General features: G+C 52.5%; 8 protein-coding genes across 8 annotated transcripts; 5 read left to right on the top strand and 3 right to left on the bottom strand.

Moving 5' to 3' along the window:
- Positions 1 to 491: 491 nt before the first annotated feature.
- Positions 492 to 1198, top strand: CC1G_08332 (DUF636 domain-containing protein). The gene is made up of 3 exons (XM_001831676.2): positions 492 to 662; positions 732 to 912; positions 963 to 1198. The coding sequence occupies exons 1-3, from the start codon at positions 510 to 512 to the stop codon at positions 1055 to 1057; spliced, it is 429 nt and encodes a 142-aa protein (XP_001831728.1). The 5' UTR covers positions 492 to 509; the 3' UTR covers positions 1058 to 1198.
- Positions 1199 to 2896: 1698 nt separating this feature from the next.
- CC1G_08331 (hypothetical protein) lies at positions 2897 to 4851 on the bottom strand (the record flags this gene model as incomplete). The annotated part of the gene is made up of 2 exons (XM_001831675.1): positions 2897 to 3579; positions 3636 to 4851. The coding sequence occupies 2 exons, from the start codon at positions 4849 to 4851 to the stop codon at positions 2897 to 2899; spliced, it is 1899 nt and encodes a 632-aa protein (XP_001831727.1).
- A 1519-nt stretch (positions 4852 to 6370) lies between these two features.
- CC1G_08330 (hypothetical protein) lies at positions 6371 to 8253 on the top strand (the record flags this gene model as incomplete). The annotated part of the gene is made up of 5 exons (XM_001831674.2): positions 6371 to 6551; positions 6620 to 7680; positions 7740 to 7994; positions 8023 to 8045; positions 8103 to 8253. The coding sequence occupies 5 exons, from the start codon at positions 6371 to 6373 to the stop codon at positions 8251 to 8253; spliced, it is 1671 nt and encodes a 556-aa protein (XP_001831726.2).
- A 1478-nt stretch (positions 8254 to 9731) lies between these two features.
- Positions 9732 to 10436, top strand: CC1G_08329 (monothiol glutaredoxin-5; the record flags this gene model as incomplete). Its single annotated transcript, XM_001831673.2, has 4 exons — positions 9732 to 9758; positions 9819 to 10096; positions 10155 to 10225; positions 10278 to 10436. 4 exons carry the CDS (start codon positions 9732 to 9734, stop codon positions 10367 to 10369), a joined length of 468 nt encoding a protein of 155 aa, XP_001831725.1. The 3' UTR covers positions 10370 to 10436.
- Positions 10437 to 10714: 278 nt separating this feature from the next.
- Positions 10715 to 12088, bottom strand: CC1G_08328 (coproporphyrinogen III oxidase). The gene is made up of 2 exons (XM_001831672.2): positions 11980 to 12088; positions 10715 to 11919 (listed from the first exon to the last, which is right to left on the bottom strand). Exon 2 carries the CDS (start codon positions 11889 to 11891, stop codon positions 10779 to 10781), a length of 1113 nt encoding a protein of 370 aa, XP_001831724.1. The 5' UTR covers positions 11892 to 11919; positions 11980 to 12088; the 3' UTR covers positions 10715 to 10778.
- Positions 12089 to 12442: 354 nt separating this feature from the next.
- CC1G_14892 (hypothetical protein) lies at positions 12443 to 13601 on the bottom strand (the record flags this gene model as incomplete). The annotated part of the gene is made up of 7 exons (XM_002910869.1): positions 12443 to 12448; positions 12514 to 12590; positions 12844 to 12982; positions 13177 to 13236; positions 13289 to 13377; positions 13479 to 13527; positions 13587 to 13601. The coding sequence occupies 7 exons, from the start codon at positions 13599 to 13601 to the stop codon at positions 12443 to 12445; spliced, it is 435 nt and encodes a 144-aa protein (XP_002910915.1).
- A 317-nt stretch (positions 13602 to 13918) lies between these two features.
- Positions 13919 to 19347, top strand: CC1G_14891 (RING finger membrane protein; the record flags this gene model as incomplete). Its single annotated transcript, XM_002910868.1, has 12 exons — positions 13919 to 13940; positions 13988 to 14093; positions 14146 to 14202; positions 14509 to 15566; positions 15597 to 16372; positions 16422 to 16511; positions 16562 to 16795; positions 16851 to 17392; positions 17487 to 17708; positions 17766 to 18753; positions 18813 to 18975; positions 19037 to 19347. 12 exons carry the CDS (start codon positions 13919 to 13921, stop codon positions 19345 to 19347), a joined length of 4569 nt encoding a protein of 1522 aa, XP_002910914.1.
- Positions 19348 to 19583: 236 nt separating this feature from the next.
- CC1G_14890 (hypothetical protein) lies at positions 19584 to 22152 on the top strand (the record flags this gene model as incomplete). Its single annotated transcript, XM_002910867.1, has 9 exons — positions 19584 to 19796; positions 19853 to 20085; positions 20161 to 20239; positions 20300 to 20425; positions 20487 to 20705; positions 20756 to 21094; positions 21150 to 21461; positions 21513 to 22029; positions 22085 to 22152. The coding sequence occupies 9 exons, from the start codon at positions 19584 to 19586 to the stop codon at positions 22150 to 22152; spliced, it is 2106 nt and encodes a 701-aa protein (XP_002910913.1).
- Positions 22153 to 22902: the final 750 nt, after the last annotated feature.

Below are 22902 nucleotides of genomic sequence, written 5' to 3'. Positions count from 1 at the left end.
TGCAGAACTCTACCCTTATCTCGTCCCTAGGTGTCGTGTGTTTCACCGTGGTCAACGGCCACCGCGACTGAAACTCTACGAAGCGCTGTCGAAAAGAGTTTTCGGCATCTAGAGGGTATGATAAGAACATACGTACGGCTTCTCTCCAGAGGCTTGCGAGGAAGGATTCGGCAGGTTCACGGGTCTGTCAAAGAGTCGGCCGGGAGATTGAGCTTCGGAATCCACCAGGAATTAATTGAAGGCATTCTTCGGGCCTTAGAATAAAGTTTACGATCTCGCCATTAGACTTTCGTTCAATGGGTCATCTGGTAAGTAAGCACTTGGTGGGTCGTGGTCATGGTCAAGGCAGGTGCGAGCTTGAGAAGCGCGGCATGTGATAAACGGCATCTCTTTCCCAAACCACGTCCGGCTTGCATGGCTTCAGAGCGCGAGTCCGCGAATAGGGGAAATGTCCTAGCTTTATCCGCTTCCTCCTTCGACTATCGCTCGCTCACTAGTCGAGCTTGAAGATGGCGACCAAGACATACGACGGTAACTGCCTGTGCGGTGGGGTGGCCTGGCAGATCCAGGGGGAACCATTCACGTATGTGATCTGCCATTGCGTCAACTGCAAGAAGTCAGGGGGAGGACCTTTCCAGGCCAACGCCTTCTTCAAGCCCCAGGTGCGTCATTCTCGTGCTCATCACACCCACCTAGTACAGTCGTTGCTAAATGCAAAACCCGTGTCATAGAACGTGAACGTTATCAAAGGCAAAGACCTGGTCAAAGACTACGTCGACGGGGATACCAAGAGCGGAAACGCCATTACTAGGTCGTTCTGCTCCAACTGCGGGTCGTCGCTCTTCATTTCCCCGGCTGCAGGTGGTATCACCATCGTTCACTCCGCCAATATTAAAGGAAGCGAGGCTTGGGGTGCGTTCGTCGTGTGCAAAGTCTAAATGCACCACTAATGCGTTTTGTAGTTCCAAGGAAGGAATTCTTTGGCCATGACAAGTGTAACTGGCTTGGGGAGATCAAGTTCCAGCCGAAGAAGGTTGCTATAGTTGGAATGCTATGAATCGCGCTATACATATACATTCAGAACTCGCCCTCGAGCTTCATGTCGTCCAGATGATCTTCCTCTCGGAAATAGCTACAAACCTGGAATACAACTGTTTTTATATACCCTTACTCAATGGAATACAAACTCATTTCCGTATGTCCGTGGACGAAACCTTAGCGTAGACGCTGGTGAACAAAACTCGCGAAAAAGGGGCCACATTTCCGGGGCAGGGAACAGTAGCAAAAGACGTACAAACAATACCTACATGCCGCGGCAGAGTGATACCTGCACACGCCCATGGATCAGTACCGACATTCAGTCTTACATAACACTTGTCTCTCTTCTTCCACCCCCCCCAAGTCCCTTTGGTGCACACTGAACAGTTCATCTCACCAAAGCTCGGTGCCACATCACATTTTGCGCACTTTGCACTATCTATTACTGTGCTCGGGTGACCGAATTGCGATGTGCCAAATCCCCAAATTTGCACTGGGACGATTTTCGCAGCACCCGACCGTTTGCACTGCAAATTCACATGGTGAGTGCATCCGGCCTTTCAGCTATCCGAGTCCTCTCCTCTGACCAATTAAAATGGTTCAGTGATGTCATACCGGGCCAAAAACCTTTGAACTGGTGCTCGATGACGCACTCAGAAGACCACTCCGACACGACACGTCAATTACCGACACTCGTTTCTTGTTTGCGGCGCACCAAACACCCAGCCGCACACCGAACTGGCGGGCCCAAGAGGTTTTCGGCGCACCGAACGTCGCGACTTTGTTAGTCGCGCACCGAGCTGGTGGGCCCAAGGAGTTTGGTGCTCAGCGCACCGAAGACCTACCCCCTCTCGATCTGGTTCGTGGCGCACCGACCTGGCGGCCCCAAGGGTTTGGTGCCCGACGCACCGAACACCCGCCCCCTCGCGACGTCCATCGCACACCAAACTGGCGAGTCCGTTCACCTTGGTTCCCGGCGCACCAAACTGACGGGCTCAAGGAATATGGTGCTCGGCGCACCGACACCCGCCCGCCCGCGGCTTTGTTCGTCACGCACCGAACTGACGGGCTCAAGGAGTTTGGTGCCCGACACACCGAACACCCACCCCCTCGCAATTTTGTTCGTCGCGCACCGAACCGGCAGCCCCGGCCCCCAAGGAGTTTGGTGCCCGACGCACCGACCACCGCCCCCCTCGCGACTTATCGTCCATCGCGCACCTGACTGATGAGTGCTGCTACATTGAGACTCCCAGAGGAATGACGTCAGTCATCACCGCAAACCAGCTTTTGCGGTGATGACTGACGTCATCGCAACTGGTCGGCCATGGTCTTGGCATTGGTCAGCAGGCGTATCGATACGCTGGATGACTAAGTGTTGCACTGACCACCCACCCCCTCGCGATTTTGTTCGTCGCGCACCGAACCGGCGGCCCCAAGGAGTTTGGTGCCAGACGCACCGACCACCCACCCCCTCGCGATTTTGTTCGTCGCGCACCGAACCGGCGGCCCCAAGGAGTTTGGTGCCAGACGCACCGACCACCCACCCCCTCGCGATTTTGTTCGTCGCGCACCGAACCGGCGGCCCCAAGGAGTTTGGTGCCAGACGCACCGACCACCCACCCCCTCGCGATTTCGTTCGTCGCACACCGAACAGGTCCAACAAGGATGACGTTTCGTGCGGCTTTCACCTACGTCATCTCATCGGACTGCCTGTTTTACCACGTTCCCACCGAAGTCAGTGGTTCCTCAACTCATTCTTCGCTTCAGAGCTGACTTGTATTTAAACTAGATTTGTATTGAACAGATGTAATCTAAATACACATTGTAAAGTCTATGTGGCTCAAAATCAGTATACCGGTTAAGACGGTGGTGGGGCTGGGGCTGCCTGAGCGGGTTCGCGGGATAGTGCAATTGTGCCGTCCTTCACCTGTATGAACAGACCCACATTGTTCAAACGCGCCATTGCCCGGTTCATTTGGCGGTGTAACAGGGCCACCTCCCACTCCAACGTCCCAAACTCCGCACCTGTGTTGTAGAAGTCATCGATAGATAGGTTAGCCAGTCGACTGAGAGCCGTGAAGACAAAGGTTCTTTGTCTCCCGGTAAAAATGTCCTTCTTTGAAAGGCCTTCCTTGATATTAGAATATTTCGGGTTGGTCGACTTGATTTTGACGAGCTTCCAAAGGAGAAAGTCAAGGAGGACGTGGTCGATTGCGCAGCCACAGTGCATGTGACCTGGCTTGGCATCGGCGGGCTTGTCTTTTGTCCCCGTGTCGTTCTTGTAGGCGGTACCTTCGACAGTGTTGAAGCGACCAGGAACAATACCGTCAACAGGAGGACGGCCGCCACGACGCAACCGGTGAAGGCGACAGACGTAATTGTTGCGGGTCGAACGATGGAACTCGATAGCAACCTCCCGGGAAGTAATTGCACTCTCAACGAGATATCCTTGACTCTCCCGAACCATTTCGCGGATGCGTTGGGGGATCACGCTTGGGTTCTTCGTCCGTTGGAATTTGGCAATCGCTTCCAGCCCCTCCTCTGTTGCAACTAGGTGAGTCTCGTCCTAAAGAATCACATCGTAGATGTTCACTCACCCGTCCATTCCTCCTGTGCATTCTCAGTGAGATCTTCGAACACGACCTTCGCATCTCGTTCCTGTTTAACCTTCTTGGCTGCAGGAGCAGCAGTTTTCTCTTCGTCTTCCTCCTCTTCCCCATCGTCACCGACCTCTGAGACAGCATCCACGCCGGCAGCATCCGTACCTCTCATCCTTTTCTTCCCCTTGGCCGGTCCCGTTGGTCGCTTCTCCAACTCTGCCATCAATGCCGCCTTTTTTCCCTCCAACACATGCATCTCTTGCACCGCCGCCGCATACTCCTGCTGGACCTCATAGGCACGAGTCGGGCCTAACCCCACAGTCCTCATCTCTCCCTCCAACTTGCTCAACCGGCTACCAAGTTCAAGAAACTCCCGCCCAAGCCGTTCTAGTGCGTCTCCGTCCGCCAGGTCTTGATATCTTGCAGCACGTCGCTCACGTCGCTCCTTCTCTGCCAGATATCCCATCTGCAAGTTCAAGAGCGTGTCGCGGGCACGAAAGGTGGCATTCATCAATATCGCCTGCTCCACAGGCGTCCTCGTATTTGGAAATTGAGCCCCTTGTTGAAGAAAGGCATCCAGGTGCTGGGCTACAACCTGGATGTCAGCCTCGTAGATTTTCAAGACCTCTTCCGCCTCCACAAGTACCCGACGAGCTTCAAAAACCTCCTGGCTTTCCCCAGGCTCCTGCGGCGCAATAGGAATTGAATGGATGTCAGGAGCTGGGGTTTCTTCGAAGGGAAATAGCTTTTTTATCTCCTCGTTGTACTGGGTATAAGCTTCTTCTCCCATTTTTGCGCGGGTGTACATGCTTGAGACTGACATGAGGTATGTGATTGCTCCAGGATCGATATTCAGCAGATCAGCTAGCTCATCGTCCGTGTAATGCTTTGTTGCAGAGGGAATAGAATTGGAACCAGTGTTGGGCCCGGGAAAATAAGGTGGAGGAGGGGGATTAGTGGGAGGGTTGGTGGGACTGTTGGGAGTGGCAGGACCGAGTCCGACAGGAGGGCTAGTGGGACCGTTGGGAGTAGGAGGATTGGCAGGACCGTTGGGAGTGGCAGGACCGACAGGAGGGTGAGCGGGACCGTTGGGAGTAGGAGGATTGGCAGGACCGTTTGGAGTGGCAGGACCGACAGGAGGGTTAGCGGGACCGTTGGGAGTGGCACTTAGGCAGAGGTGCCTTCTGAGCCGGGCTAGAATTGGCAGTTGCATTGACTGGTGGAACACTCTGTAAGGCTGGATCAATGGGTATTTCTGGGTCGATCTGAGGCGAAGCTGCCGGTGATGTTTCTAAGGTTTCCTGAAGGGTATTTGCTGGAGCAGCTACAGTTGGTTCGAGAGAATTCATTGGAGTAATAATTGGAGGAGGTGGGTCAATCGAAGGCGTAGCTGAGGATGGCGTTCCTAAGGGTTCCTGAAGGGTATTTACCGGGGCACTGAACGGCGGAGTCGTTATAACTTGCGGTGTAGCCAGATACGGCAATGCCGCAGTAGCAATTGGAGGAGGGGCAGCAAACTCCAAGGCCTGTAAAGCAACGAGCTTTATCACATATATGACACTTTTTGGCGACAGAGAATCTGACCTGTTGGGGAAGGGATTGTTGGACACGGGCTAAATACACTCGTCCCGCCTTTGTACACTTGCACTGTGACTTCAGAGGACGTCCAATGCATATAGTGCAGTGTGCAGGACGGCGCTTTTGCTTTGGAGGGTTGTCTTTGGGCATTTCAGGCGATAATAAATGTGGTATACCAACAAGAGGTGGTTATTCATGCATCGTGATTGGCGAGCATATGAAACAAAGTGATTTTTGGTGCGGTGGGCAGCAAAGTCAGGGATGGTGCATGCTAAACTATGTAGCATTCTAAAATCCAACCCTAATACACCACCTGCATCGTCTTGCTATTGTCGCACTCTAGATCATGTCACCCCCCCTGTCGCGTATCCGCCTCTTACCCACCCGGCAGCCTGGATACAGGCCAATTAAACTGCTACCTACAAGTAGTAGTAGTAGAGTCGAGACGCCCCAGCGGAAAAAGCGAAAAATTGAGGAGGTGGGAGCACGCAAGCGTCGAAGACGACAGGCTACCCCTCCTCGTGGCCCGGGCACACCAGTCAATAACACATTTACTGGGCTATCTGATGCGTCGCCACAACTAGAGCCAGGAACACCATACCAGCCCACCTTCTCGCCACAAACACCCATACGCCTGAACTTCAGCACCAGCATCGGGAATAGTACCAACCCAACTTCCGATACCCATGATCCGTCATACCCCTATTTTCTTGATTCTGTTCTTTCGGACGACTGTGGGTTCTATCAGCTTACCCGTGGTCTCTTTGTCGTGAATGGGTGGGATATGAAGAAAAGGGCTGCAACGGTATGTTGATGTATATCGTCTCAAGGTGGATAAAGTCTGAATTGTAATGTATAGCAATCCTGGTACCATGTCCAACGTGTTGTGGGCCAAGATATTGTTGTCTGTACCTGTTCCCAGTACTCTACCCACGAAAGTTGCTTCCATACCAAGTTTCTGAAGGATTATGGTGAAGATCGTTTCCCTGACTCCAGTGAATCTACGTATTGTTAGTATGAAGCTCTCATTTCACTGCCTGAACTGACGGAGAGGTATCACAGATAACGAGCAAGATCCTATCCTATTTCTCAGATATCCGACAGATAACGGCAATAGCACCTACTTGAATCTGCTATCAGTGCCTGCTCGGTCAATGGCGACTGTTCGCAACCGTGCTATTGTTCAATTTGAGGGGCTAGACACCGGGGTTGGTCGCTGGTCATGCTCAAAAGACATCTCGGCTTCAAATTGTGCCCATATCAACTCTGCTCGACAGCTGCTTCAGCATACTCAGGCTTCAGACCAGTCCGGAGGAGTCAGGCTTCAATATGATCGTACGTTCTACATATGTCTTATTTTTGGTTATGAAGAAGCTTATAATGTTATAATCTAACTGCTATAGCATCTCGCATTGGCACCCCTCGTCGGACCGTCCCAGTTTCCTACCTCGCCCGACCCCCACCCATCTGGGCTTGTCTCACGGATGAGGAGCAATCTATAAACCGCTTTCACAGCCCTGAGAGAGAGCAGGACTGTCCAAAGCCCATCCCATTGCCATCCATGTCAGCCTGCACATGTAATCGGGGATCTACCGCTGACGCCAACCCTTTCATGGAATTGATTGAACGTGAATGCACTGTGTACGGCCTTTCACATGCATGGAAAGGGACGGTTATGGTGCAGAAGTGTGGACTTTGTCAACGTCGCATGATAGGCCCTGACTGTCGCGAATTAGGCCTCTTCAACTACAACAACTCAATCATTGTTGCCGAAAGCCTTTTGGACGACTTTACAAGCATGTTTATTGGATCGGAAACCCCGTTTGTTGCCTATGCTGCTGCAGCTAGTCGTCGCTACGAGACCCACAGCTCGCCAATTCCATTCCTCTCGGAAAAGCTTTTCCGAGAGATATGGTTCGGCTATGTCGTCTTGGTGGATCTCAATCTTCGTATTGATGGAATGTGTCCCAAGTGCGGCCCAGTACCTGAAACCACTATCTGGGATGGTGTGACAGTAGCATTCAGTCAACGCTACCTACAAGCTTCATTGGAACCCCCGACAGTTTCTTCCGCGACTTCAGCAACTCGAGCCAACGTAAAGTATATCCATGGCCAGCAGTGCATCGAAGACAAGAACCTCCGCCGGCAATTACGCCAGATTCTTCACGGGCCATCCCTCTTTGCCACTACATCATTTACAGAGTCAACGGTTACGGACGACACATCAGAGAGCGAGTCCGATGGGGCCGACACCGACACTGCACCAGCACCTCCAGTGGTAGGAAAGCAGAGAACCAAAGCTAAAGAAGAGGAACTCAGGCGGCTCAGGGCAATTCCACGGGTGCTTGAAGGGTTACAAAAAATTAACCATGGACTAGCTGCTACATTCAATCGGTGGTTTGGAATATCAGCCATCAGCGCCTGTCAAGAACCACCGTCGGTCTATACTCGGTTGTTCAAACAGGTGAGAGACGTTGCACAGTACCCTTGAGCAGTGCTAATTGGGTCGGTCCCCACAAGCAGATCGTCGCTGAAGAATCAGTGCTTCAGATGATGAACCGCCCAGCGCTTCATGACGTGGCCAAATTCCTATCTGCGACAACTACCAGCGATGCAGCACCTGACCCCACCCATCTTATATCCGTCCCAGTGTTTTACGATGTCGCACAGTATGAGCTGGATCAATTTGGTGGACTTCAACCGACTACCAGGGAGCTTTTCCATTGGGCATACACTCGGGGCTACCAGGTTGTCCAGACATTACTGGAGAAAAACGGGGTGGGTGCGTCTCTAGCTCCAGAGTCAGGTGCCGAGAAAGATTGGAAGAAGGTATGTTTCTTATGAATGAGTGCCTCTATGTTGTTCATTCTTCTGATCAACCGCTAGACTGGGTGTTATTACGCGCTGCCTCAACTTCGTCACCGGCCTCGGTATCCTAATCTCAAAGGGGACCAAACGCGCGATGCTGCTGGGAGCAAAGGCCAAAAAAGAGGCATTTGTTCGAAGTTCTATTCCCAGTATAGTGAGCAGCGTTTGACTGGAGGCATAATGTGCGTATGGTGTCCGCACAGCATCTGCTACGGTTTTCACTGCATCCCAAAAGGGGAGGGAAGAAACGATGTGTTTTCAGCGATCTATACGCGATGGGAAAGAGCACCGACAAGAGTGATTTACGATTTTGCCTGTGCGTTGGGACCATACTGTTTGACGAGGGAACCCGACTTCTTTATGGAGACAGAATTTCGCATTGATACTTTTCATGCCAAAGATCACACCAAGTGTGCCCCAGCAACGTTTCTTTCTACGTACGCTGCCACAGATCCACGCTTGGTGGCCATCAACACCAGCGCAGGGGAATGCGGCAACAGTGGCCTCCTCAAGATTCGGAAATCGGTTAGCTATATGGCCCAAGACCGTGCAATTATTTTCATTCATGTGTATTTTGCTTTGTGGAACCGCATCCGTATTAGAAAATTTCGCGCCTAATTAAAGCTTTACATGTACGTTGCGTAGACAGATGACTGACTTGAATATTGACGACGGAAGTTGAATGTTGAACCTTGGACGTGGTCTGGCAAGTGATGTGCCTGTGATACCCATATCTGCGAGCGGTGAACAAACGGGCAAGGTACACGTGGCTTGGTGAAAGGAGAACAAGATGCTGGTCGGTCGGCGAACGCTTTGGTGAATGGAGCACAGGATCGCGGGTTGGCATTGGTCGGTGAACGATTTGGTGAAAGGAGCACGGGACGCTGGATTTGGTGCCGGTTGGTGAACACTTTGGTGAAAGGAGCACAGACATCGGTCGATGAACGATTTGGTGAAAGGAGCACAGAATGCTGGATTTGGCGTGGGTCGGTGAACAATTCGTCGGTGAAAGGAGCACAATGTGTGATTGACGGCGTTTCGGAATCTGTGCACAGTCAACATGCACGGGAATTTGGTGTGGTGTAGCATCGATCGCGCTGCACTGGTGTTTGGTGTTTAGTGTCGAGGGGACAGAGAGGGAGGCAAAAAAAGCTAGCAAACCCCTGAGTGAGTAGAATGTGAGTATGTGCAAGGCGAACGAACCAGGTGGCCGCGTGGAAGACTAATGCCATACGCTAGGGTTGAAAAGTCGAACGCAAAGGTGTACAGCGTACTCAACGTCCCGCCCCTCCCTTCGCAGATTGCAGCTCTTCATCAAGAAGTGGAACAGGCGAGCGAGAGGGAAACTGGTTCTGATTGATCATGAACGCGAACGTTGTGCGAGAAACACTGAACTAACCTTCGTCACTGAAATGAACCTAAGCCGGGATGACATAAACCGAGAGTCGTGCCTTGAGAATACACGATGCAGGTATCGATGTTGAGGGACATGTAGGTATTCATGCTGTGTGCAATGCAGGTACTGTTTATACTCATTTGGCTCTGCTCGATATCCGACATTTCCGTTTTAGAAAACCAGCGATTACCTCATCGTATCTGTCATTTTCGCTGCACCCGCCCAGCTCATCGTTCTCTACACCGACCACCATGTTCCGAACCAGTCTCACATCCTCCGTAAGCCCTCCATCCACCCAAACCTCCCATTCCCCCAATACCTAACCCAATACGCCACAGCTCCGCCTCCTCCGCCGTAATGCAGCACCCTCCACATTCGCCAAAGGCCAACTAACAGCCTACCGCTACATCACCCAAGAAGCGCGTGCCCAAATCCAAAAGGCTATTGAAGAAAAGCCCGTGGTGCTGTTCATGAAGGGGACACCCGACGCTCCCCAGTGCGGTTTCTCGAGAGCGGTGGTACAGATCCTGGACATGTACGAAGTCCCTCCGGAGAAGATGCAGACGTATAATGTGTTGGCGGATGCGGAGCTGAGGAGCAGTATCAAGGAGTTCTCGTGCGTCATCTTTTCTGGTTGACTACAGGTGCAAAGTCTGACTTGGTTTGGAATTCAGGGAATGGCCGACGATTCCTCAGGTATACGTGGATGGAGAGTTCATTGGTGGTTGCGATATTTTGCTCGGCAGTGCGTTGTACATTCCATTCCTTCACATCAACTATACTCACCACCATTCCAGTGCACCAGTCCGGCGAACTCGAAACCCTGCTCGAAAGCAAAAACGTTATCCCCAAGGTGGAGGAGCCCGCCTCGACACCCTCATCCTCATAGACATCTTCCAACTTGTATGTTACCGACTAATTCACCCCTCTAATACACCGGACTTCTGGCACCGTGGAACAGAAAGAAACGTCTTGAATGGACCTGAAGCTCGAAAGTGCTGGTGACGCGACACGGCCCTCGTCCCCCATCTCTGACCCCGGTCCCGTACGCGAGCCTAGGCCTTGGCACACAATCCCAAGCCCCGCGATGCCCAACCAATCACAAGCTGTGCATATTGCTGCTCTGCCTGACAAACCACCTGAAATCGTCACTGCGGAAGACCGAAGAGCGTACGGAGTAAATCCTGTCCCTCTCGCACTACTCGCTGCACAGGACGAACTAATCCATTTGAGTACAGTATAAGCATGAGTGGTGAGAACAATAATAATACACTTTCTTTTTTTAACTTTGTCCAATATCAAACCCATTCCCTCGGATGCTTGAGTACTTTGAGCAGCTTTGCCTCTTCCGACCCTTCGTCCTGACCCATGTCCGACATGTACTCCCACCTAGCCGTCTCAGGCAAACTCATAAGGATACTCTCAATCCTCGCGCCAGGCGTCATCAACCCAAACTTGGTCCCCCGGTCATACACCAAGTTGAACTCGACATACCGCCCCCGTCGAATCAACTGCCACCGTCGCTGGCGGGGCGTGAACGGCTGCGAATGCCGTCTCTGAAGAATGGGGAGGTAGGACGGGATGAACGAGTCCCCTAGATCCTTGACAAACTCGAACAACTCCTCTGGCGAGGACGGGCGTTTCGAGGCCGCCGAGGAAGACGGGAAGCGGAGGTGCGGGCCCGTGTTCAAGTCGTCGAAAAAGATCCCGCCGACTCCTCTCGTCTCCTCCCGATGCACGATATAAAAGTACTCGTCGCACCATTTCTTGAACGTCGGGTAGAGCTGCGGGCCGTGTTTATCACAGGCGTCTTTGATCGTCTTGTGGAAGTGCACGGCGTCTTCTTCGTACAGGTACGAAGGCGTCAAGTCGCAGCCTCCGCCGAACCACCATGCCAAAACTTTGCCTCGCTTCTTCTTCTCCTGCCCGCTGCCTTCCGCTCCTTCGTCGCTTTCGTCCCCCTCTTCGACAGGCTCGGTGATTTCAAAGTAGCGGTAGTTGGCGTGGACGGTGGGTGCGTTGGGGTTGCGGGGGTGAACGACGAGGCTGAGTCCAGATGCGAAGAACGGGAGCCCCTCTTTCCTCTCAGGGAGAGGCATCGACGAGTGGTCAGCCCGCATCTGCCTGATAGCAGCCGGAGGCAAGACACCGTGGACGACCGAAATGTTCACGCCGGCTTTTTCGAGTACGGATTGGTGCGTGTCGGATCCGGTCGCACCTTCGTCGACGGGCGCAGCGAAGACACAGGAGCGACCTGTGCCTCCTTGCGAACGGACCCACGAGTCCCGTTTGAAGGGAGGAGATTTGGGATCGAGCTCTTCGAAGGCGGTCACGATTCGGTCCTGGAGATCGTTGATGTACTCCTCCATGCGCTCGCGCATGGGTTTTCGATTTGGGGCGGGATAAGGCATCTTGTTCAAGGATTAAGTGGGATGGATCCTGAAACCAGCGGTCTCTTATCAGCCTTTTGTCGCCAGAATCGAAAGCTCCACCACTTACCTCGGTAAACGATAAAGTCGCTGCTGTTGGTAGCGATCAGGAGAATGCGGTGTATGGGGGATTGGGAACCAGGTAAAAGGTCGAGGTCAAGCTTTTATGTGGAGAAGGCTCGGAGTAGATCCATTGGCAGAGGTGGATTTCGTGATTCCAGCCCCGCGCTCCGTGTGGTCCAGATGATGTCGGTCTTTCCCGCGGTGGTCTGGGTTGGATCAGACTCTATCAGACTCCGACTCGGGAGGCTAGGTTTTGGGCGTTCGTGGTCGAGAGGGATGGCGTTGCTTGATGGAAATTTTATTTCAGACTATGCAGGGCAGACCCTTAGAGGCGCCCATATTGATCATGCACATTCAGGTATTGGCGCCCGTGAATAAATAACATGACAGTGATTCAACACTTTTCTATCAGTCTAAAGAGCATCTTGGAGTCAACGATGCTACTTATGTACGCTACTCTTTGTTTAATTCTAATACTACAATGCCTAGTGAGTGCTCATTAGTTCACCGCGGGGTGCCTGTCATGGGGAGACCGCCTTACATGGGGGAGTTCTCTAGGGTTGTCTTGCGTGGAGGAAAACACCCCGTTCCGAAATTTGAACGTAGAGGTGGATAAGACTGAAAACCACCCAGGTTAGCAATTGTGTTTCGCCTCCACCAGAAGTGCAGAGGGGTATAACCAACTTGGTTTTCCAATCCCACAAAAGGGAAGGGATAAGCGCAGGTACGACCCAAAATTGACCGAGGAACTGAACTCATGATCCCAGCTCCGTTTTGACATCTATGGTTTTACCGAAGCAGTATTGCTGCCTTCGTCCCTTAAAGACTAAGCAGGTGCTGACATCGCCAATAGACGACAGCCATCCCTCACATGTGTTCGCTAAAGGGGTCTCGCGCGGAGACCGGCCGTAATAGCCATGCAAGGGATGGGTTGTGCGGAGAGAGTGAGGGCTCGTGGGCCGGGGCCGTACCTTTGCGCATGAGTGGAAGCAGAGAGGCAAGCGGATCTTCTAGACGAAGGAGTTATATGAATTGTGCTCTTGTCAGTCCAGGAAGAAAGCTTACTTTAGGCGATTCCTCTCCTAGCGTCTTATCATACAGAGACATTCTATCGAGTCGACGGTGGACTGAGTTGAAGAATTATCTGAGGGCGGAGGCGTTAAGATAGAGTTCCAAGGAACAGAAAGGAGGCGGGAAGATGTACCTTTTGTTTCATCCCTCGCATAATAGCATCATCGTCATGTTTAGACGGATAGAAGTTCTTCTGGCAAACAGCGGGTTAGCCGTTGGCAACTAGACAATAAGGGCGAGCTTACTTTTAAATGCGTCCGTCCTCGATGATTGTGGTCGCTGCTGACGACGACGCCGCTGACTGCGAGTGGTAGGCGAGGGCATAGGAAGAGAGCTGATGGTGACCTCGCCGAATGAGTTCTGGCAGAGGGATGATTGTAAAAGAGGGAAGAGGTGCTCTGGGGAGTAGAAGACCAGGGGGGAGGGTTTATATACCTTTCCAGGGGTTGGTTCTGTTTGTTAGAATGCGTCCGAGCACCTCACCCTATGTCGTCGATCGTTCCGTGTCAGCCTAGCGGGCAAGGAGGTGTTCATCTGGCAGACCGAGACCGAAGACATGAGAAAAGGAGGGCTTGAGTCTGTTTGAGGCTACTGTTGTTAGGCGGTTTAGGCAACGGTGGCTCCTTTTGGGGATCCTTAGCGCCTCCCTCCGACGTTGGTCGTGTCATGACGTCGTTGGCGCGCTGAGTTGCCGGAGGCCCCTGATCCTAACAGAGACAAACATGCTGACAGGCCATTGTTGCGCGAGACTGGATGCGGCACGAGCTATCATCATCCACGCTCAAGACACCACTTTCTCTTATTTTGTTTCTATTTCTGCTGATTTGAAGGAGCACATCAGTTCTTAACTGAACTGTATAGTCTCGACTCCAGTCATGCAGGACGGCGAAGAGCCAGGTACGTCTCAGCGCCGACAGGACATTTCCCGATTCAGAACCTGACAGAACGGGCAGACACTTGCAGGATATGCAGCGCACCAGCAGAGCCTGATCAGCCCTTGTTCCATCCATGCAAATGCTCCGGCACAATTCGCTATATTCATCAGGACTGGTGAGCCAATTGGCCTTCGAGACAGGTGCAACTCTGGCTAACCCCGGTACAGTCTGACGACCTGGCTGGCACACAGTAAAAAGAAGTCATGCGACGTCTGCAAGCACCCGTACGCCTTCACCAAGGGTAATGTCGTTTCAGTTCGTTGGGTACTGTGTATTGACTGTGAACTGTGCAGTGTACGCACCGGACATGCCGTCGCACATACCACCACTTCTGCTTATCCGCCGCCTCATCCAGCAACTACTGTTTGGCATCCTTTTCGTCTTTCGAGCTATTGCAGTGGCAATCATATGGTTAGCGGTCCTCCCTTGGGTCACAGTGTGGACGTGGAGAATGTATTTTGCAATGGGCGAATCAACGTGCGTCCTTACTTTTTCTAATACCAGGTGTGGTGCTCAATCCAATCTTACAGAGCCTGGTGGATCAGCAACTTGCCCCGTCCTTCGCAAACAAACTCGACCTCTCTCTTCCACAAAGTTCGCCTCGAACCCCTCCCACCGCCAGCCCAGAACGGAACCTTCATCGAGCGCGTTACTTCGCATCCAGCTTGGGCCTCCATTTCCGCCGACATCTTCACCGGCCAGATCATCGCCGCCCTCATCGTCCTCACGTTCATCTCCATATTCCTGTTGAGGGAGTGGATATCCCAGAACGCCAGACCCGGCTTGTTTGACGACGACGAACTCGAAGCCGACGATCAAGTACCGAATGTCGCACCACCACCTGTTCAGGATCCCGCGTTCCCGCCTCCGCCGAGAGACCCGCCAGAGATCGAGGGATTCCCTGAAGCCGACTTGGCACACCGGCAACAGCAGGCGATGCGTGCTATGGACGCGCTCAGGCTTCAAATGAACCAACGCCCGCAATCGACAAGCGCCGCCACACAAGATGGCTTTTCTGACCACGACAACGACGGGGCTATCCACAGATGGAAAGGAAAAGAGCGGGAAGATGGAGGCGAGTCATCGAAGCGACCACGAACCATGGAGTGGGACGAAAAGGAGCTGCTGGAAAGGATGAACCGACCAGAGTACAAAAGACGCGTCAGGATGGTGGGTCGGTTGGCTGCTAAGCGGAGACTGAAGGCTGCCCGGGCTATGGACAAGAAGAGGGACCTCTCAAGCTCTTTACCTGAGCTAGAAGGCGGCAAAAGTTTTGATTTCACATTCAAACCTCCAACCTCAAGCGGCGAAGATAAACCGACTTGGTTGTCAGAGCCTTCCACCCCTTCCGAACCACTGGCGTTATCAAGTGGGTCGTCCCCCTCTAGTCCAACAGTCTTTCCGCCCGTGCAACTCCAGCCTCCCACCCACGACATACCTTTCTCCCTGCGCAGCCCGAAGTCCGAAAGCTCGGCCCCGGCACCGACCTCTAGCACTTCCGGCGAGTCGTCGACTAATGTCCCCAGGTCCCCTCAGCGACCACCCATGCCTTCGTCAATTTCCAGTCCGCCTCCACTACTACTCGACAGTACGTCGTGGGGCACCCTTGCATCTCCAGGATTGGCTACCTATCGGCCACCGGAAGACCTCTTCGAACCTGGTTCATCAGCTGGCCTTTCAAATGCACCGTCAACTTACTCTGCAGATTACTTTGGTAGCAGACAGAGTACGACTTCCAGTACGATGGCCACAGCGGGTTCCGACGCGTCCGCTTCTGGATCTTCTTCGAGCGGAGCACAAATGCCATGGGATCCTCCTGCAGGGGGTGAATACGGTGTCGTCCCTCCACAGATGAACGAAGTGCACCCTCGCAACGCAAGTTTCAACGATCTTCCTCGACTGGTACACGTACAGAGTGATAGCGATGAGGAAGATACCGATACGGAAGAGGACGATGTCCCGCTCATTCGACCGAGGCCTGGGATCAGACCGGCGGATGCGAGAGGATTGTTTTGGAACCCTGAAACGGACGAGGATGAATTCGATGATGACACTGATGAGGATCATGAGAGGGAGCAGGATATGAGGAGGTTCTTTGCTGACCCTGAGGATGGGGAAGCGTGGAGGCGAGATGGGGGAGGGCAGGTGGGCGAAGGAGCACCGCGCAATGAGAATGGGATGGGTGTGCAGGAGAACGGGGCTGTTGGAGTCGGCGAGCAGGGCGATCCGGCTGAGGGTCCAGTGGATCCTAACGAAGACATTGACGGCAATGTTGAGGATGATATGGAGGGTGCTATGGAAGGTGAGATTTTGCGTCTGTCGTCTAGAATACAAATGCTGATTGAATTCAAAGCTATTGGAATGCGAGGGCCTATTTATGGCGTCTTCCAGAATGTAGGTAACCATACCCTCTCGGGACGTCTTGTTGCTGATCTTGATCTAGGCTGCCTTGATGGTGTTCGTGCTCGATACCGCCATCGGCCTGTGCATATGGATTCCATTCACCGTTGGAAAAACCGCCGCCTTGCTCTCGGTACGTACGTCCGTTCTGACCTTCATATCGGTTCTTACAACCTTTCCTAGATGGTTCCTCATCGCACGTTGCAAATCCTTCATCTACCTATCAAAGCTATGCGACTTGTTACGGACCCCATTGTCGATTCGGGCGTCTACGTCATAACCAGGTTCCTCATCCCCCCATGTCTGGATGTTGTCAAAGGCGCCATCAATGTTGCTGGGATCATCACTTCTTTGGTTGTTCGAAAGATCTTTGGCAGTGGAGCTGCGGAGAACCTCTCACAATCGTCGCATGAATTCGTATGTTCAAAGTTCTTCGTCTTTGATATGCTCGATTAACTGGTGTATTCTCTAGCTCGATCATTCCAAGGATATCCTGCTCTCCTCCCTCGACAAATTCAATCCCTTCTCACCTTCACCAACCTCCAACGTGACTGTACCAGAACCCGGACCGCTTTTCCCTGCGTTTGCAGAACCCCTCGAGCCTTACTTTGCGGCTCTTGGAAAGCAAGTCCGACTGTTCCTTCTATCCCTCTGCCGAACTTGGGCCAGCCTCGCGATGGGTGACGGACCGACTGACAAAGTGTTCGCCATCCTCCTCGGTTACCTCGTCTTTATCCTCAGCCTCGCCATTTATCTCAACGTTCTCACGGTTGGTAACGCCCGCAACGCAGGCCGAGCTGTCAGGAACGTCGTCCGACAGCAGGCGTTGGTGGTCAAAGTGGCAGCATTCATTTTTATCGAGCTGGTTATCTTCCCGTTGGCATGTGGGATTATATTGGATGTGTCGACTGTTTGGCTGTTCCCTGAAGCCAATATTCATTCGAGGATTGCGTTCTTTGGGCAGGCACCGCTCACCGCCATGTTTTATCATTGGGTTGCGGGGACTATGTTCATGTGGGTTTTGCTTCGTTTCTTTCATGGCTCGTTGATTGCTGATTTGGATATGCGTCTCTAGGTATTCGTTCGCTGTTCTTCTTTCGGGGTGCAGGACTATCATGCGGCCGGGAGCTATGTGGTTCATTAAGGACCCGCAAGACCACAACTCGCATCCTATCCGGGACATTCTTGAACGGCCTACCTTGGTGCAGCTCCGCAAGATCCTTGTGAGCGCAGTGATGTACGCTATGGTCGTTTTCTGTGTTGTGGGTAGTGTTGCGGGTCTTTTGCTCTTGGGAAGCAAATCCATCATGCCGTTCCGATGGAAGAACAGGTAGGCGCCTTTTCGTATTTCACAGGTCGACTTGGGTTGCTAACTTCCATTCCACAGAGAACCGCTGTCCAACGTACCTGTCGACCTTCTCTTCCTGCATCTAGTGCTCCCGCAAACCTTGCACTATTTCAAGCCGAGGAGGGGTTTGAAGACGATTGCGACAAGGGTGTGGAGATACTTGGCAACCAAGTTGCGACTGACGTCGTATTTCTTTGGCGGTCGGTATCCGGATGAGGAGTATGCTTCGGGTGGATGGTTTGGATCTTCCTCGACGGAGACGACGGATGAGACTGGCGACACAAGGGTTGTCAATGGGACGTTCCGCCGAGTTCCTGCTACCGATCATCTGGCGTTGCCCCGCGAAATGAGGGCGACAGCGCGGGTTACAGCCGATGGTACACCTTACGACGAGGAAGCTGCAAAACTCATCCGGATGCAGAACGCCGAAGCACAGAAGGCCAGACGGGACATTGACAAGGACTATATGGTCGTTTTCATCCCCGCTGGGTTCCGATACAGGATTCTCGCGTTCATCGGTCTCCTGTGGACGGTGGGAGCGCTGTTTATCGGGGTTGCCGTCGCGCTACCGGTCCAACTTGGAAGGAGCTTCTTTGGGCTGTTCACCACCCGGGAGGTGCACGACGGGTACTCGTTTATCGTCGGGTTCTACTCGCTTTGGGCATGCTACCTCTGCGGTCGTACTATCGACAGACTCGAGAAGCAGCAGCGTCGTATACGGGAAGCCCAGGACGAACGCGGACGAGTGTATGTCAGGGACGTGCGGATCCTTGCGATCAAGCGTAGTCTCTGCTGGGTGTCCAAGGCTGCGTATGTGGGGTTCTTCATGGGTGTGGTTGTGCCGATCTTGGTGTCGTTTGTGATTGATTTGTATGTGGTTTTGCCGGTGAGGAGTATGTTGAATCCTGGGGTGACGCCGAGAGTGAGGGTGGTGGATGCGTGGGCGTTGGGGTTGCTGTATGCGAAGATTGCTATGCATGTTTTGAGGCTTAGACCGCCTAACCAGTTGACGAGAGCGCTTCAGCACGTGAGTACATCTCTTTTTCTCCCATCGTGGATTTGGTGACTGATTTGTATGCTTTGTAGATGGTTGATATTGGGTGGTCAAGGTTGGATGCGCTAGTTCTGACCAAAGAGGTGATTGCGCCGCTCGTTGGAGGGTTATTGGGAATGATCTTGCTTCCTGCGGTTGTTCTCCAATGTGGAAGGTTGTTGTTCCCAACAGCAATGGCCAACACTCAGTTCATGTGTACGTCCCCTTTCTTAATTTTCCACAGCACCCTGTCTAATGGGACTCCCATCTCCTCCAGTCATGAACATCTATCCCGCCATTTTCGTGTTTGCCACCCTCGTTCGATCCAGCGTCGTGTTCTATGACGTCCTTTCGAGTTGGTCGCAGTCTATCCGTGATAAAGAGTTTTTGGTCGAGTTGCGTCTGAAGAACCATGAACCGGAACCACCGCGGTCTATCAGCAACGAGCCATCCGCAAGTACGACTACGTCGACTGAATCGGGTACGCAGTCGGGAGGCGAAGGAGGAGGTGAAGAAAGAGTCCCACCGGTGCAGCCGCCAGAACAAGTTGTAGTACCTGCGCTGGATGGTGGTGGTGATATTCCATAGCATGACCCCATGATCAATACATGACTCCGACCCGCTGAGGAAGCTGCATTATAGTACTATCAACTAGTTTGGGCATCTTTTGTAAAATAATCTGGCATTTCTTTTGTACAATGGACTATATATCTTTATCTCTGAAGTGGTTGGGCTGGTGCGATGACCTTGCACTTTCCCTGAGGTCGGGTTGAGACTCAGAAGTCAGGTCGAAGCGCCATCAAACTTGACCTTTGCCATGAACCATGGCGTCGCTGCCTGTGGTTTCTCTTCCATTACCTTTGCTCCTCCTCGTTCATCTATACATCCTCGATTATCCTAATGTGAATGACCCAGAGTATGGACCAGATCTGTTCAACCCGCGCGTTCGAGGGCTGCGCGATAGGACGCGGTCAATGGAGGATATCTTCTATTTCTTGGTGGGCTGTTTGGAGGGTGGAAAGGCTGGTGCTAAAACTGTATGTTCCTCCAATACTGTTGACCAACAGGCTCTGATTATGACCTTGGAACGTAGATCTTGCCTACATATCCTTGTTCACAACCATCAGACACAGTCGCCTTTCGGACCTCCTTATCCAAGTACCTCGAATCTCTTCGACATGGAAGCCTATACGGTTCCGCTTCAAGGAGCTCCTCATCAGCCCTCGGAAGCAACAGGCAGGGAAAGGAATCGACTGTGGCAGCAGCGTGGTGGTGGCGGGACGTTGTCGTGCGCAAGACCCTCCTGGAGGAATGTTCCGGTGAAAAGTGAACGGGTTGTAGGTCTGTCGATGGTCTCGCTGACGATTTTTAAACCCTCTTCTTTCTTGCTGGCTGTTGTAGGTTTGAAAGGCTTTTGATTGCTGTGTCGACCCATGTTCTGTTTCGTCGGTCGGATACGTTGCCTTTGGCCAGTGCAGCGGTGCGTTTGGTTGATTTCACTCTCTCTCGAAATATGCGTTAATAGAAACATGATCGCTAGGGTGTGCTGCAAAGCCAACCGGTAGCCTATGCTCGAGCGCTACATCGCTCTAGATTAGCTCAAAGGGAATGGGCCCTTCGAGCTAGCCTTCTTTCGCAAAGGCTGGCTTCAGTGGAAGAGGCGAAGGTACTGCTCAAACCATCCGTGGAGTGCTGATTTCCTTGGCTGATAGCACCCCATTTGAAAGATGCAGGTACCTGGACCCTCCAGATTTACAGACACGCCCACAGAGAGGTTATTGGCTATCGCGGAAAGCGCCAAAACCCATCTGATTGAAAATTACTGGGGCTCTGACGGAAGCGCAAGCCTCCAAAGGCTTATCTCGGCCGTCGGATTGGGCTCTATTTCGCCAAAGCCCGCTGACTCTGAACCAAGCTCGAACGAAGACTCTTCGTTATCAAAGAAGGTTAATTCTATTGCCTTGGTCAAACTGTGGTTTGCTCATTGAACGTCAAGAACACCGTCATACTCCCCGATCCACTTCCTGTCGCTGCGGCCCATCATCCTTCTCGACTGCGCAAAGTGAAAGCGTCACCCCAGAATCTCACCAAAGGACAACCCAATCTCGAGGCTAAATCCAGCGGCAGCTTCAATTCCCAGATATGGGGAGATCCATTGGATCTCGAGTTAGCGCTGAATCAGTCTCTGAAGAGTGCTCGTGTTTCTGTCAAGGCTTTGAACGAAAAGCTTAAATCCAGATGGGGAACGAGTAGTGGCAGGACCCAGTCGATCGTCGCGGCTTCTACCCTTTGGAGGCCGGCGCTCGAGGAGGATGCAGTGTGTGATTTGCCTGTGGTGAGCTCCGGCTCCCTCTTCACTGCCCTCGATTTTCTCTGAAAATGACCCACAGGTTCAAGCGGAAGAGGTATATGATTATGATTATGATTATCGGATCGATCAGATTCGTGAAGAAATGCTACCTCCATATCCAGCGCGTCCAAATCAAAGCAAAGAACGCCTTCCAGCGATCGTGTCAAAGATAGAACGGTCATCACCGCATGCGACTGCCACCGGAAATGAAGATTCAGCCCGGAAATCCAACTTGCCTCCTCAACCGCTCTATGGCATTGGTAATTCCACTCGACCGTCGAGGTTCTCTATTGCCCGGACAAGGCAGACCTCGACCTTGGTCGCATCTAACTCGATGGATGAGGTGGACCAGGTATGCTCAATCACTCGACTTTGGACGGTCCATGGTGCTGACTTCGCTTAGATGGTTGACGGGGTCTATGACAGCTCGACTGAGTCACCACACCTGACAGCTCGGATGAACGCCTCATCTTTGCAGTCACAAACACCCAAGAAACGGGTGGCTCCCAACAGGATTTGGACGTCTGGCACACCGAAGCCTGTGTCGACCGTCCGCAAAGGCAGAGAATCATTCCCTATGGAATCTCTGCTGGAACCGGCCATCTCACTTCCTTCGCTGTCTTCGCGGACGTCAAATCTGTTCGATCAGGAGATGATTAGCGGAATACTAGATGCGGATGAAAGCATGTTCGATACCGCCTGGGACGGATCGCCATTCAAAGCGGCAGGTCTGCGGCTAGTCGGGGACAACAGGAGCAAGGGTGACCGTGGAGGATTTGGAATCTTAGGGGAGGGTGGTGATGACATACAAAAGGAAGAACTTGAAGCCCGAGATGAATGGCTTAGCGGAGGTGAAGGGCCCAGTGTGACGCTTCGCGATATCTTGCTACAAACTGACATCAGTCAATTTGACTTGTTGAGTAAGCTCATTACTGCCTCGAGGTTTTGTTGGTGTTCACTGAACCCTGTTTTCAGGCATCGAGGACGGCGACAGTCTCGATCATGGTATGCTGCTCAGCGAGCAGTCTGTAATTTGGGAATGAAATTCATTTACTGAGCTATCCTTGCTGTCTGTTTGCCTCTGCCTTGCCTGAGATTGCATATGGGATCTAGGCACAAGGGACTAATTAGAGGTTTGGACGAAGGGGAAGTGGATCTAAATTCTCGAATCAAGAACCGACCCGAAGAAGAGACTTCAAGGGCACTCGATCTCGAGCCCTTTACCTTGCCTTATGGCCCAAGCCCGTTAAGAAAATCAGTGGTCGCCATAAACGGGTTAGCGTCGTGGTCCCTGAAGTTGTCGAATCAAGGTCTTGGGCATCCTTCCTTGTATTTTCCCCTCCATTCTTCACATCTTTCGCCTTTCTGAAACAGGGGCGGGATTGGAGGTCGCCATGGGCATTTTTCGGCCCAAGTAGTCATTGACCTACAATTGTCGGTGCAGACTTTGCAACGCGACCATCAAGCCGCACATGCACACTTCGACCAACGCGCCGCTAGGGGCCCCGCCTTCTAATCCATCCATCATGAGACCGCCTACAAACGCTAGCTTGAACCTTGCTAGGGTGGTGGCGTCGACACGTTCTGCGTGCACATCGCGTTGCTAACACTCGAGATGCGGAACGAATCACGGAAAATCATTTTGCGTTGCTTTGTCCTCTGTAAATTCATGGGAATATCCAATGCACCTTGGAGCGCCAATGCTTCGTGCGATCGCCGGGATGGCTTTACTTGAACTGCCTTTGAGTTAATGGTGGAGCAGCCATCTTGAATTTTGGCAAGTCGAAAAAGGA

The sequence above is a fragment of the Coprinopsis cinerea genome, assembly GCF_000182895.1.
Source record: "Coprinopsis cinerea okayama7#130 chromosome 7 map unlocalized cont3.7, whole genome shotgun sequence".
Lineage (NCBI taxonomy): Eukaryota > Fungi > Basidiomycota > Agaricomycetes > Agaricales > Psathyrellaceae > Coprinopsis > Coprinopsis cinerea.
Note: the sequence above shows the minus strand (reverse complement) of the source record. Positions and strands in the feature narration are given on the sequence as shown.

Coding starts and splice junctions, on each gene's coding strand:
- CC1G_08332 (XM_001831676.2), top strand. CDS start 510: ATGGCGACCAAGACATACGACGGTAACTGCCTGTGCGGTGGGGTGGCC. Junction 663..731: donor ACGCCTTCTTCAAGCCCCAG/GTGCGTCATTCT, acceptor CCCGTGTCATAG/AACGTGAACGTTATCAAAGG. Junction 913..962: donor TAAAGGAAGCGAGGCTTGGG/GTGCGTTCGTCG, acceptor TGCGTTTTGTAG/TTCCAAGGAAGGAATTCTTT.
- CC1G_08328 (XM_001831672.2), bottom strand. CDS start 11,891: ATGCCTTATCCCGCCCCAAATCGAAAACCCATGCGCGAGCGCATGGAG.